This window comes from Phragmites australis, chromosome 23 (assembly GCF_958298935.1).
Source record: "Phragmites australis chromosome 23, lpPhrAust1.1, whole genome shotgun sequence".
Taxonomy (NCBI): domain Eukaryota; kingdom Viridiplantae; phylum Streptophyta; class Magnoliopsida; order Poales; family Poaceae; genus Phragmites; species Phragmites australis.
In genome coordinates this window covers 12404953-12419356 of record NC_084943.1, presented here as the reverse complement: position 1 = coordinate 12419356, position 14404 = coordinate 12404953, and the positions used below count along the sequence as shown (strand labels likewise).

Here is a 14404-nt window from a genome sequence, read left to right as displayed (position 1 = left end):
GGAATCAAATTGAATAGTTTGAATTGGTAATAGGATTTGGAAATATTCAAATTGAGATTGAGTGATTCAATTTGGATGCAATTGAATTCAATGGATTTCGAAAGAATTGAATCAAGATTGGGATTCGAACTTTAGAGACATTCAAATTCGAGTTGACCAAAGCTACTCGGGGATAATTCAATGGAATAACTGAATTATAGATTTTAGCTGGATTGGAAGATCGATCTTTATGGATTGATTTGGATTAGGAAATTACCGAGAAGAACTAGAATAGATTCGAACTGAGAAGCATACAACACTCGAATCGCCACACAAAGAACCATAAGAACAATAAACCAAAATGCATATGCTCAATTTATGCAACGATTAATTTAGAAATTAACTTAGTGATCTTTGGAATACTTAGCCAAAATAATATATTTGAATATATACATACAAGTATATACACATCGAATATATACTTCCTTGGTTTTATACTAGTTTAATAATTAGAAAAAGTTTTAATTTGGAGCGAATTTTGCTATATTTTTATATGCTAAAATTCAGGGTGTTACAACTTGGTTCCATCCTTTTTCTTGCCTGGGATGTCCAGTAAGAGGCCAATGATGCTATCACACACATTCTTCTCAATGTGTATGATATCGATGCTATAGCGAACGTTCAAGTCTTTCCAATAGGACAAATACTTAAAGAAAATCAGTATCTTCTTCCACAACATGCTAGTCTGCGTCTCACTTTTCTTTCTCTTTTTACCCTTCGACGGCTTCCCAAAGACGACCTTGATGCTCTTGACCATTTCAAACACTAGTGCTCCGCTGCGAGGTTTTGGATCAGTACCTTGCTCAATCGTGTTGTCAAAAATTTTCTTCATCTTATGGTATCTGTGAGTTTTGAGTAAGAACCGTTGGTGTCACGTGTACACTACCTTTTGTGAATATGGAAGGTACACAGATGCGGTTTCATCCAACCACACTGCACATCCTTTCTTTCCTTTAACCTGTCCTGATAGGGAAAAAAAGGTGGGATAATAACCAATGATAACAAAAATCATGGCTTTTAGCGTGAAGTACTATCGTTAGAACTTATCCCACACCCAGACCCAATGGTTCTAGAAACACATCTATATCGTTGCCAGGTTGTTTCGGTCCTTCGATAAGAATAGATAGCATAAGGTACTTCCACTTCATGCATAGCCATAGAGGAATGTTGTAGATGACCAGGACTACTAGCCAAGTGCTATGTGAGGTGCTCATGTCATCGAAAGGTTCATTCCATCGGTACTCAACGCGAACCTTACATTCTTTAGTTATTTAGCAAAATCTGGATACATAGCATCAAACTTTTTCCATTGGCTAGCATCAGTGGGGTGTCAAAGCTAAGTTCCATCCTTCTTGCGCTTATCGAAATGCCAACACAATCAGTTCAGAGTCCCTAAGGTTCGAGTACAAATGCTGCAAGCGGGAGATCACTAGCAGGTACCATGTCACCATGGCAGGACTTGTTCTCTTCTTCTTCGTGTTGAAAGAAGTGTCTTCTTCGTCACGACTAGCATTACTCTGCTTCTTCTTCTTCGCGTTGGTGAAAGCATCTTTGTCATCACAATCATTATTCCTCTTGTACCGACTCACATTGCATACTGGCAATATATCCATGGCCTCGTACATTTTACGGTAGAGGATACAGTGGTTCGGACACGCGTGTATTTTTTGCACATCCAATGACAATGTGCAGATAAGCTTCTTTGCTTGATAAGTGGTGGTGAGTAAGGAGTTAGCCTTCCGAAGCATATTTGCCAAGAGACTCAATAGATTCTAGAAACTCTTGTCAAACCATCCATTTCTGGCCTTCAACCTTAGAAGTTTAAGCACCGAATGCAACACCGTAAATTCCTTATCATAGACTTTCAATTCCTCATACAAAAGTTCTTTCGATGCCTTCTGTAACATCTCAAAATTATCTAAACCTCTCGTGTCCCTTAAAACATGTGGTTCTGCGTGGTGCAATATTTCCTTTAGATTGAAATCAGTATCCTCATCCACCATTACATCAGTGTCACCATTGATTCCCTCATCATCACCATCTACTTGATCAGCAGCGATGTCATCGTTTGGTTCGCTTGTACGTTGTTTGCCGTGATTGGGCCAACATGTGTAATCCTCGACAAAACCACTCAAGATCAAGTGTGATTTGATCATATTTGATTTGACCCATAATTTTTGGTTTTTGCAGTCAGAATATAAACAATATATTTTCTTTATCTTCTTAGTCAAAACATCCTTCTTGGCGGCTTCAATAAAAACAGAGAGTTCTTTGATGTGTATTTCTCCATGTCTTGACGCATCGTACATCTATGCTCTGTCCATGTCTTGGCACATGTACAGCTTTAACTTCAACCACAAAATTAGATTAATTAATTAATTAATTAGAAAATTAGAATAAAAAAGATTTTTTTAAAAAAGGGGGAAAATGGGCTTGTTATGATTATAATATATCTACGCAATTGAACCTACATTGGCGCAAATTTATAGCTCAAAATAATGTGGATTCATTACTCTCTCTCCCTCCCCCTCTGGATCTAGATCTAGATCTATCAAGAAAATCTCCATTCATAATAAAACCTCATAGAGGCTAAAAAACATCAAATTCTAACTACATTTTTGAAATATAATGCTACAATCATGTGAATATACACAATTGAATCAATATTGGTCACAATTTTAACTAATTCGATGATCTAAATGGCTAGAACCATAAGCATCTCTATATCACATCCAAACTCTAATTAAGCCTTAAATCTAAATCTAAACTTAAAAAAGATGCTAGTTAGGGATGAGATATCCTTACTTTAGATGGCTCCTCCAAGTAATTCAAAAACAAAACCTTCCACCTCTATTTTCAAAATTTCTGACCGCCTCTGAGCTCTGTTGTTCGGATAGTGAGCTCCCTGTTTGAATGGAGCTCCTCGCTGTGAGGTACTATTTATAGAGAGATTATCACATGTAGTTCACATAACAAACTATTTGTGAAAACTAATTTTCACAGATGATTCCTTATATGAACCGCATGTGATAATAAATCCTATTTTTAAAAGTGGCTCACATAAAGAACCGCTAGTGAAAATTCTCATTTCCACATGTGAACTGCTATTTCCAAAGATGATTCCTTATGTAAACCGCCTGTGATAACGAACTACATTTCTACAGGCAGTTCACGTAAAGTACCGCATATAAAAATTCTCATTTCCACATACGGTTCATATAAGAAACTGCATGTGAAAATAAAGGCGGTCCACAACGCATGAGCCATAACTTACTACTAAGACGATTTATCATATGAACTGCCTGTAGAAATGATGTCTAAGTGTCTTTAAAAATAGCTTTGGTAGTAGTAAATGGCACTAAGTAAACCCCTGAACAAATTATATCTATTCTCAACAAAAGAAATGTTTTTGCAACCAAAGTCCATTTTATGATTATCACACCGATACATTACAATTTTTTACAAACACACAAACAAATCGATGCATCGTTATGCAGGTTGGGATGGAGCTCGACAGAGCGATATAGGTTTAATTAGGTCGATCGTAGAGACAACCTGCTGGGACAATATAGGGAGTTCGGTTCTTTTCTATATATTGTCACACTTATTTGCCAAACCATGACAAATGTGTATCTAATAATTTGTTCGTCAAAGTTTAGACAAGGTTTGATAAAAAAAATATAAGTCTATAACAAATAGAGTTTACAACTAAAAAAGTGCGATAAGATCAGTTCAAAGTGTGGCAAGCTAAAATTGTGACAAAAAATCAAATACTCATGTAAGAAAATATGATGTTTGTAACGTTTAATGTGGCAATGTGTAACCAAGTAAACATGCATTATGTTTTTCATCCATAGCAAATGCACCAGACACTCTCCTCTCACCATGGTGTAGGTACATGAACAACAGCAAAATGAGAGTTGATGGGCCGTCACCAATTATAGGTTAACTCTAAGGTTTTAATTTTGAACAAATATGTTAGTTGAATTCATTGTAAGCTGATAATATAGGTTTAATATTGAAATATGACATTACCTAACCTATATTGTGATAGCGGACTAGTATAAGATGACAACAATTAATCTAAGAATACATAAATTTTGTGATACTATAGTGACATCATTGTATTCATATTTAAAAATTTATTGTTCCTTTCGGCACATCATATGGCTCACCGTTAGATATCAAATCCGTTTCAATTGGAATAGAATAAGGAAAAAAAAGCAAGGTTGCTACAAAGGCAGTCAAAAGCCAAAGTTATTTTTCAAGACTTGCCAAGTAAGAGGGAGAAGGGGAAAAAGCATGGTTGAATATAGTTTTAGAGATCGAATGAGTCAAACCGCCTTGTATTTTAAAACGGATGGAGTTTTTCATATCGGGCGGGGCTTCTGGCCTGGCCTTACTGTATCCGGCCGGGCTCGGGCCAAAATAAGTATGTTTTAATGTCTAAAGAAAATTCTAGAATTACAAATTATTTGGAGCTTAGACCGCACAGCATTGCCCACGCCGTTGCCCCCTTCTCCAGTTCTCCGCTCGAGCCCGCGCCGCGGAACCCGCCTCCAGTCTCCTTCCCACCGGACCACGGCATCCACCCCCTCGTTCGTCGTCGTCGTCTCCCCATCTACTAGTATCGGATTGGCGTGGAGTGGAGATCAATCCGGAGCTGGGATTGATTTCTTTTGTTGTTACTTACTTGGTAAGGAACCCTAACTTGCCCGGACGGAGTTTTCTAGGGGCGGGTCTTGTTCCGGAAGATCTTCGAACTGCTATGTGCAACCGATCCCAAATCGAACCCATTTTGCTCTTGTAGTCTGATTCCGTTCGAGTAGGCTATTCATCTTTTTGTTCAGCGCACGCAGGATAAATCGATCTCAGTTAACGCCATAGGACTCGGGACCCGAGGTGAGGGCGCACTTTTTTTTTTACCCCCCAAAAATTGGGTATTGCAACTGAACCCTGCCCATGTATGTTGATCCGCCTATGTATCTAGCTGAGCTCAATTCAGGTATAAATAGTTGGATTGCACGCATTTTAGTCGGGAAATGGTATGAGTAAAAGCCCTAGTTAGATAGAAGGCTTCTGCTTACGTTTTAATCATCGTTGTCATTATCTTGATTGCATAGTTTTTGCTCCTCTTGTTTATTGACTTCTCCTTTGATGTTCGTGGTGTCCTCAATTTCGAACAAGCCTATAGAATGCAAACTAAACTGATTTTGTCTTTAAATATCTGTCGATTGAAAGTTGCGTTTGCTGATTGCTTATGTGTGCTTTGGAGCTCTTGCTAAGGAACTGTTTATAAGACCAAGTAGTGAAGGAGGATTAAATGTTATATAACAGTATTTTTTGCATTCCTTGTCTAACTCATATTATATAGACTATACTGCGCTGCCCTATCCATAGAGAATCCAAAGCTTCTCTCTTCGATGTTTCTGGCTTCTGATTATTAGTAAGCTCTAATATATACCTAGCAACTTTTGACCTTTCTTACTTATCTCAGGGACAGAACTGTTGCTATGACATTTCTATCTCTAATTACTTAGGACCTGTTTGTTTGGGCCGAGGCTTTTGGGCTTTTGCTGAAAGCTGGCTTTTGGTTTTTGCTTGTTGGTTTTTACGAGAAATTTTTAGGTTCTCAGCACACCAAAATCCAGAAAAACCACTCAGCCAGTTTCTCAGCTTTTAGTTCATTTCATCATAAGCTAGTTTTTCAGTTTTTCAAAAGCCAGCTTTTGAGAACCCTGTTTGTTTCAGCTTTTGGCTGGCTTCTGAAACAAACAAGGCCTTAGGAAACGCTTAATAGAATAAGAAAAGTATTTCTTTATTTTACTTTCCTTTTGCAGTCCCTCCATACATCTTGCAAAAGATGTTACAAAATACAAATTGTTAGTTTTGCTCTGGTCTGCTATACTTTGTATATTTTTTTGGAAATATAGTGAGTGGGAGGGCTTTAGAATGTGTTGTGAAGGCTGGAGGTCAACTTGGTGTTCGTGTGATTTGTTTTTTTTTTCGCTCAACGAATTGAAACAAACTATGTGACATACAATAATGAGGACTTGATATGCTCCCCATCTCACACTAGTATAGGTACGAATTTGTTTCATTCAGGGAGCCATAAAATACTGGAATTGGATCAAAATTTCTCTTTTGGAAACAAATAGCATTATATTGCAATGGCAATTGCCCTTCCAAGTTATTCTGTGTTTGCTAACTTTCGTATTACTGAATTTAACAATATCTGGGTTTAGTTAAGAGCTTTCCATCAGAATGATATGTACATCTCTCTTCTGAATGTGTATCTGGACAGCGGTATCTGTTTCTGGGTCGAGATAGAAAGATATATGGAAGCTACCTTAACTGTAGTTGGCGAATTATAATCAAACCATTGTTTTAGGAGCAGACAGGCATATGCACCTTTTCGGAATTTGTCTTTTTAATTGATCTAAAATGTAGAATTTCTCCTCTTTTGTTAGTTAGTTATTATTCAAAATCTGTATCTGAATTAAACCAATATCTGGATTTGTCCTGGATTCATTTTAAAAGTATATATAGACATTTAGCATTAGGATTATCCAACGTGTGGCGTATATGTTTACTCATTAGTTTACAGAGGATCAAGGTTTTCATTCCTTTCTCACTTCTTGCTTCCCATGTTTGCGTGCTTACTGGCAGCTGGAAACTTGGAACCAAGGATGTATACTTTCTTATTTACTTATTACTTAATGTGTTGAAATTGTTAGGGCAATTTTTCTTGTGGGAAAGGAAGGACACTCGTGAGTCAGAACGTTCTTCATAAACCTGAATAAAGGACATGCGATGTATGCTTTCCTCCCTGCTTATGTTGTGTGCATCTTAACTGTCCTCCATTTCCAATAGAATCAGAGATAGACAAATTCCCCTAATGGTTATATATCTACAGCAAAGAAGGCAGCCGGGAAGAGGCAGAGCTCAGGTCATCGCAATAGTGATGTTTCATGGATCTCTGAGGTTAAAGACTTACCGAATGTGGCTATAAGGAAGAAAAGGGGGATAAGAGCACCTCCACCTTCTAAAAGTTTACGTGGTAAAAAGGTTGATAAGGTTATTGACAGTGATGGTCCATCCTCATCTTCAGAAGAACAAGATCACTCGGCAAACTCCAAAAACAGGCTCCAAAAAGCTTGCTCTCAAACCACAGAGAGGTTTCCTAACAGCCCAACTGGTTTTGAGAAATCTTTCTGTTCAGAAAAAGAAACAGATGCTACAAGAAGCAAGGAAGATACACTTCATTTGAAACAGAAAGGGGTTGATAGTGAGCCCACAAGCCAGAATGACTTAGCAAATGAAGATGGTTCTAGCATGCAAACAGCTGTTGTGAAAAAGGGTATTGATGAGGAAAGAAGCTCTCGAGAAATCAAAGATGACGTGAGTTTCTTGTTGATAAACTTACTTCATTCGAGCCCTTTCGTTTCATCTGTGATCACATGTATTGTCTGTACGAAAGAAAGTTCAGCTTTCTTGTTGAGGAACTTGTCTTCCACGTCATGGAAGTGATTTATTTGCATGTTATCCAAACATACTACGTATTACCTCCGTTCTTTTTTACTTGTCGCTTAGGACATCGATACAGTCTCCAATACACATGTTTTAACATTACTTTTTATAATTATTTTGTAGTGAAATTGTTAAACATATAAATATAGAATCATATGAAAGTATTTTTCATGGCGAATCCACTCATATCATTTGCATGTGTCAAACTCTAGCTATTTTGTGTGTATTAATAGTTAACGTTTTTGAAGTTTGACTTCACGCATTCTAAAATGACATCTATTTGAGAACGGAGGTAGTATATAGTACTTACTCCTTCAACTTTTTGCTGAAAACTAAGTTCCTTGTAAATGGTCAATATCCATCAGGTGTCTAATGCGCAAGTGGATGCCACATTCTCTGAGGATAATAGTGCTGAAGTTGAAGATGTGAGTTCACAACCTTAATATTCTGTGATATTGTTTATCGCTTGCTTTAGCTTAATAGGTTGCATTTAGAATGGGTCAGTTGTTTTGTCTTTTTCTCTCCGATTGAATAATGCCCTGACTTTTGAATCACCTGAATTGTGAAACTTGTTTAACAACAATAGGTGAAAGTGTGTGACATATGTGGAGATGTTGGCGACGAGGAGAAGCTCGCTGTCTGTAGCAGATGCAATGATGGTGCTGAGCATACGTAAGGGTTCTTTGTTGCATTGCGTTTTTTCTATGCAATTGTTCAGTTGTTATCGGTGGATTGCACATCATGATTGCCAAGGTTGCCCATTTGCTGTCTTGTCATTTATAATTGCAATCTGCATACCTAATACCACAATTACACTGATGCGCTTACTCAATTATTATCCTTGTCTATGTACCACATAACAGGAAGAAAATTGCTTTATTCAGCATTTCTTTCCATAATGTCTTCTCAGAAGATGGTGTTGTTAATCTGCTACAACTTTTTTTTATGTCTTTTCTTTGCTTCAGTTATTGTATGCGGGTAATGATGGAAGAGGTTCCAGAGAGTCAGTGGTTGTGTGAAGAGTGCCAAACTGAGGTAGAATTTGAAAACGAGAATAAACTAGAAAAATGTCAGGTGAAGGTCGGCACTTCAAAAGGACAGTCCTTTGAAGGGAAAATGAACAAACCTGTCAATGCTGCAAATGGCAGAAGTTCTTCGGACAGTGAATTCGAGGCTGAAAATGTAGGTAACAAAGAGTCAGATACCGCAAATGACGGCAGTGATATGGTCAATAACAGGATGGAAGAAAATGCTGCGATTACAACCTCAGTTAGAGAAACTATCCCAGAACCTACTGGTTTATACATGGGGGCTGACTCCAGAAAAAGATTGTCACCATCACATGAGAGCTCATTCAGGTTTGATGTGGACAAAGGAAAACAGCCCAATCATCAAGTGGCAACCTCATTGGCATCTAATGCTCCGAAGAATCTGGCACCAGAACCTCGTGGTATATTTGTTATTATTATTATTTTGAGATTTAGACTTTTTACTAACAATCTAGAATGTTCGATTTCTGTTACTTTTGCTGGGGTTTGCCCTGAAGACGTACAATCAAATAAAACTATACTCAGCAAGGTTTTCTGCAGGTCAACTTTTAAAATCCACCTCTTTCAACAACTCAAAGGTTCCCAAAGTGAAACAGCTACTGAATGAAGTTCCTCAGAAGCCCAAAAATTTGAAGGAAGCTTGGTCTTCTGCCTTGAAAAAGGAGGGGCCAATAAGCATGACTACTAAGTCGACAACCTTTAAAAAGCCTAAATCTTTTGAGCAAGCAAATAAGGCAAAGTCTTCCATCTTGTCACCTGCCAAGGAGCCAAGGATGACAAATCCACTGGTGAGCCGAAATGTAACAAATGATAGAGGCACTTCTATTTTGGGTTGTCCCTCTGCTACCGCATCAATGGTTGCTACTGTCCCTTCAAAAACTGATACCACAGGTCAGCACCTTGCTACAATAAATAACATGACTGACTCAAATTACTTATGCATTGCCCATGGACAGGGTGTTAAAAACTCTCATGGTAAATTTCTCTATCACTCTCTCTTGCATTTCATGTTTTTGTTTTAAGGTATGTCATTTTTTTATTGAATGCTTGTAGTCTACTGTAGAGTAACTCTAATTTTGTTTTTCAGGAAGCAGTGAGCTAAAGAAGCCACTTTTAGCAAAAATGCTTGGAAGTACGATGTTATCTAGTGCTGAGAGATCCTCTGGTATTCTTGGTTCTGGCACACCGATAAAGGTAATTCAAAACTCAGATCCTTCACATCGGGATAATAAAATAAAGGATCCACCTAGCTTCAGATCAGGTGCTTCTAGCAGTAATCGCACAATTCGTTGCCAAAGATGTAATGAAGCAGGCCATTCTACACAATTTTGTGCTATTGACAAACTTCACTTGTCTGCAATAAAACCTTTGAGCGAGCAGAACTTGAAGGATGCATCTGCCAATAGGACTAAAATACCTGAAACTAGTTCATTGGTCACTACTGAAAAAGCTGCTTCCAGATCGGCAGATCAATCCGAGCAAAGCCTAAAATGTGGTACTTATCAGAATCCAATATGTGGGCCTAAAGATGTTTTATCTACCTCATTTAGCCATGTGAAGAAGCCCTCCCAATTGTTTGTTCGGACTAATGAGCAGCATATGAGATACAGTCTGTCCAAGCCTAGCAGCGTGGCTTCAATAGAGTGTAACAAGCTGAAGTTCAAAGACGATCATCCAACTCAATCTGCCATGGCAGGAAGGTCTGCTGGTAACGGTTCTGCTATGCCCAGTGATCCTAGGGATGAATCCAGTCAAGGCTTTTCAACTGGTGACGAACCAATAGCTTCGACTGTGCTAGAGTTGGACTACATATGGCAGTATGAATATTCTTCTCTTTTCATCTCATATATGGAATTATTACTTATTTATCTTTTATATTAATAGGTTCCTGCACATGCTATTAACACTTTTCATCAACTAAGAAACCAGTTTGTCAGATCACGCTTGATCATGCATAGCGTGTTTTTATCACTTGATCTCATTATATGAGTTTAAACATAATGTTTGAACAGAGGTGGTTTTGAGCTATGGAGAACTGGAAGATCACCTGAGCTATGCGATGGCTTCCAAGCCCACTTATCATGTTCTGCTTCACAGTTAGTGCTGGAAGTAGCAAAGAAATTCCCTTCTAAAGTCCAGCTTGAGGAACTTCCTCGTCAGAACTCATGGCCAACACATTTTCAGGAAAGTGGTCCTACGTATGACAATGTTGGTCTTTTCTTCTTTGCTAGAGATGCTCAGAGGTGTGTTCCTTGCAGCTTTTCTCCTTGCAAACTTCAGTCATCCATATATCAATTTTGTATAATTCAATATTCCAACGTAGATTGCTTATATCTTTTGCAGCTATGAACGTCACTACAGTAAATTAGTTGAAAATATGCTGAAGAACGATTTAGTGCTCAGAGGAAGTGTTGACACAGTTGAGATGCTTATATTCCCTTCCAATATCCTGTCAAAGAACTTTCAAAGTAAGAATCCTTCCACCATTTAAAGTGGTATTTTATCTCATGATAGTTTTTGCTGTGATTGATTCTATTCTTATTATTCTGCTTCAGGGTGGAACATGTTCTATTTTCTATGGGGTGTGTTTAGAGTTAGCAGAAAAAATTGCATAAAACTTCTGCCTGATGTACACACAAGTAGACGCAAATCTAATTTAAGTGAGGGTCCCCGGGTGGTGGATCCTAGTACCTCTGTTTTACCATCTAATCACTCATTGTCAGAAGACTCGAATAATTTCTCCAAACCAGACCCCAATTTGGTAAAGTCAGCTACTTGTACAGACCATCAATGTGTAGAGAGTTTTGAAGCCAATCATCAGGGGTGTTTGAATGGAGAGAACTCTTTGAATCAGCCCGTGAGTCGGAGACCTTTAGATGATCATCATGATTTAGCTACAGCAAGATGTTCATCAAATAACAATGGTTTTATTGATCACTCCGTTACCGCCACAGAAAGAAAACACCAGGTGTGTACTTACAGTTTGTTCTGCCTGAGAGTTTTCTCTACACTAGCTGCATTTTGTGATTACGATCTTTCTAGAAAAATTCTCTAGTCATTCTACTAGATGGATTTGGTTCAATCTTAGTTTGTGACCAGCCAATGTGTGGGTGAATGTGTGGGTGTGTGAGTGGCTTGGTGCACAGCTTAGAGTCTAGGATACCTTCTTGACATCTGGCTTTCCTCAATTCATGCACTTTGTTTTGCAAATATATTTGAATGGTTCCTCCTATCAACACATAAATTTACCATTTAGTTATGTCTGTGCAGAGACTTAATTATTCAGGACACGAAGATAAAATGCGTGACAATTTCAATGGTAATGTTAGTGAAAGAGATTTTGATGTGAATAAGGTGCCGATTGCTTGCTCTGTCTCCTTAATCCAAGAGGAAGGTAACAACATTGTTCCCCATCGTAGCAGGAATTAGTTATTTATCACCCACATTTTTGTAACTTTTTTTTTTACCTTAATTTTGCTAAAGAACCTGGTAAGGAGAACACAACCATCAACCTTAACAATGCAGAGCAGCTCATGGATATATACCATGAAAGTACTACTGAGGTTAACACAGGCACACTGGATCCTCTTTCTCATGCATCAGGTGGTGCACGTAAAAGAGATTTTGAGATGGTCAATGGAGCTGATGGCGTCGATGGAGAACTCGAGCATAAGAAAATTAAATTGGATAATGTAGTGTCTGCAAACTCTTGTTTCAGTGAGAATGTCAACGATGGAAGGTTATCATCTAAGGTGCACCCCCTCGCAGCTTCCTCTGTGGATGATGGCACTGACAATAAAGTGATGGCAGGAAGCTCAAAGGGTGAGAGAAAATGCGTATTTCTACTAGATCTAAATGCAGTGGACGATGCGGTATCTGAGAACATTGTAGATATTCTGTCTTCAGATGATGAAGAGTTGCCGGAACCTGGTGTGCCAGATCCTGATCTAGAAAGGGGGGATGATATATCTTCAGGAAAGGCCATGCTGTCCTCTGTTTCATCAAAGGTTGTAGAGAAGCAGAATAAGGGAGATAGGGTGCCAACTGATATAACGGGTCCACTCTCCCTCTCTCTGGCATTCCCGTCAAGGAAGGAGCAAGCTAGTAAACCACAATCAGAACCACAGAGACAGTTGCCTGAGAGGAGAAATTGGAAAAATGCATCATCCATTTGGGGCCAACAGTGATGGTTCGTTGCTCTTGCATTCCTTATGTCGGCGGACTTTTGAAGCCCCTGCTCACCTCAAAAGGAGCCACCCAAGACATAATAATTCTGAAAACAGATGCAGCTGCAATGATGCCTTGTAATGCGATTAGCATCTGAGGCATTGATCTGATAACCGCACATGCTCTTGGCATCACATCCCATCAGGACTTTTGAACTACAAAGAGCTTCAGTTCTCACAATGTGAGTTGATCAAGTGCAGAAACATCGATAGCGATCTGAGGAAAAGTTGAAACTCTCCATTTTGAATCTCATGTTCAAAATCAGCATTGTAAATCGCATGTCAATTTTGCCCATAGCTGTCAGCAGCCTGAAAATTGGACGGTAACAGTGCGAGTAAATGCTGGTATTCGGCTGCTGTTAGTGCATAACATATTGTTGCCACCGTTAATTTGTTCCTTTAATCCATGAAATTTGCTGCGGGATGTACGCTAATCTGAACGGCATTACACATTCGCTTAGGCAAACGACATAATTCGACTTTTACTATCCTCTGTAGTTTATCAACAAATTAACAGACTTATACTATGAAATGTTGCAGCAGCTTTGTTAGTAGTGGACTATTAGGGCCATGTGCTTTTATAATATGCCCCTCCCATTTGTTACGGTTAGAACTGTAAAGACAATCAATAACAGAGAAAATGAGATCGGTCGTTTCTTTCGTTGTATATATGTTTCATTTATATAAAATAAAAGGATAAGTTTATGTCTCTTTAGGAAGGTATTCTTTTTTAATGGGTCTGTTTGGAAGATATCTCTCTTGAACACTTTATCTAATTGATCATTAGGATTTTTCATAACATTTCATTTTGATCAATTTGTTCATTTGTATATAATGTAATGAAATCTGCTTTAAAAACCTTGTAGGAAGTTAATTTTTTGTTTTTATAGATGCTTTTTAATAAGCATTATTTACTGTGATCATACTTCTCCATCTTTTATTTGTATTTGAATGTTAAGTGGTTTTATTAGGTATCATCACTCTTTTGGCGCATTGAGCGTATTGATTGCAAAACCCTAGGAGTATGTGGTTCTAGGATGGATAAGGAATATTTCTACTAAAGGAATTCGACCTTAGATTAAGACATTGAGATATCGGGTTAATCGTTCTTAAGGACTATCTTTAGGTCACATGATGCACCAAGAGTCGATCTGGAGGGAGGGCTAGAAAATCCGGCCTAGAGTTGAAGGTGATTTGATGATGAACTCGCAAAGTCCACGGTGGAGTCTTGAAATCGCCGGACGGTGCTACTCAACGGGGAGAGGGTGAAAGAGGAGTTGTAAAAGATGAAGGGGTAAGTTCTCAAGGTAGATAAAAGGTCTGGATGACTTGGAGTATTCGGGTGAACCCGGAGACTCCGGGTTGGAAATTAATTTCAAATCGAGAAGCTCTCCCAGAGGGGAACTCGGACCCTTTGGGTTGAGTGACAGAATCTGAAGACTCCGGGTGAATCCAGACACTCCGGGTACTGTCAACCTGACATAACAGAGAAGGGCATGAAGACCTCCAGAATCCGGATACTCAAGGTCAGGCCGGATACATCGGGTTCTGGAGATGACT

General features: G+C 38.6%; 1 protein-coding gene across 4 annotated transcripts; it reads left to right on the top strand.

Annotated features, from left to right (window-relative positions):
* The first annotated feature begins 4489 nt into the window (after positions 1 to 4489).
* Positions 4490 to 13469, top strand: LOC133905820 (protein PARALOG OF AIPP2-like). 4 transcript variants are annotated; one of them, XM_062347590.1, is made up of 14 exons: positions 4490 to 4735; positions 6777 to 6854; positions 6956 to 7440; positions 7935 to 7994; positions 8156 to 8241; positions 8535 to 9019; positions 9159 to 9593; positions 9706 to 10435; positions 10631 to 10861; positions 10962 to 11086; positions 11174 to 11586; positions 11889 to 12012; positions 12102 to 12440; positions 12525 to 13469. In XM_062347590.1, the coding sequence occupies exons 2-14, from the start codon at positions 6848 to 6850 to the stop codon at positions 12803 to 12805; spliced, it is 3801 nt and encodes a 1266-aa protein (XP_062203574.1). In that variant the 5' UTR covers positions 4490 to 4735; positions 6777 to 6847; the 3' UTR covers positions 12806 to 13469. The 4 variants fall into 4 exon arrangements, with proteins under 4 accessions (XP_062203574.1, XP_062203573.1, XP_062203575.1 ...); XM_062347589.1 differs by having other exon boundaries at positions 9159 to 9509; positions 12102 to 13469; XM_062347591.1 differs by having other exon boundaries at positions 12222 to 13469.
* Positions 13470 to 14404: the final 935 nt, after the last annotated feature.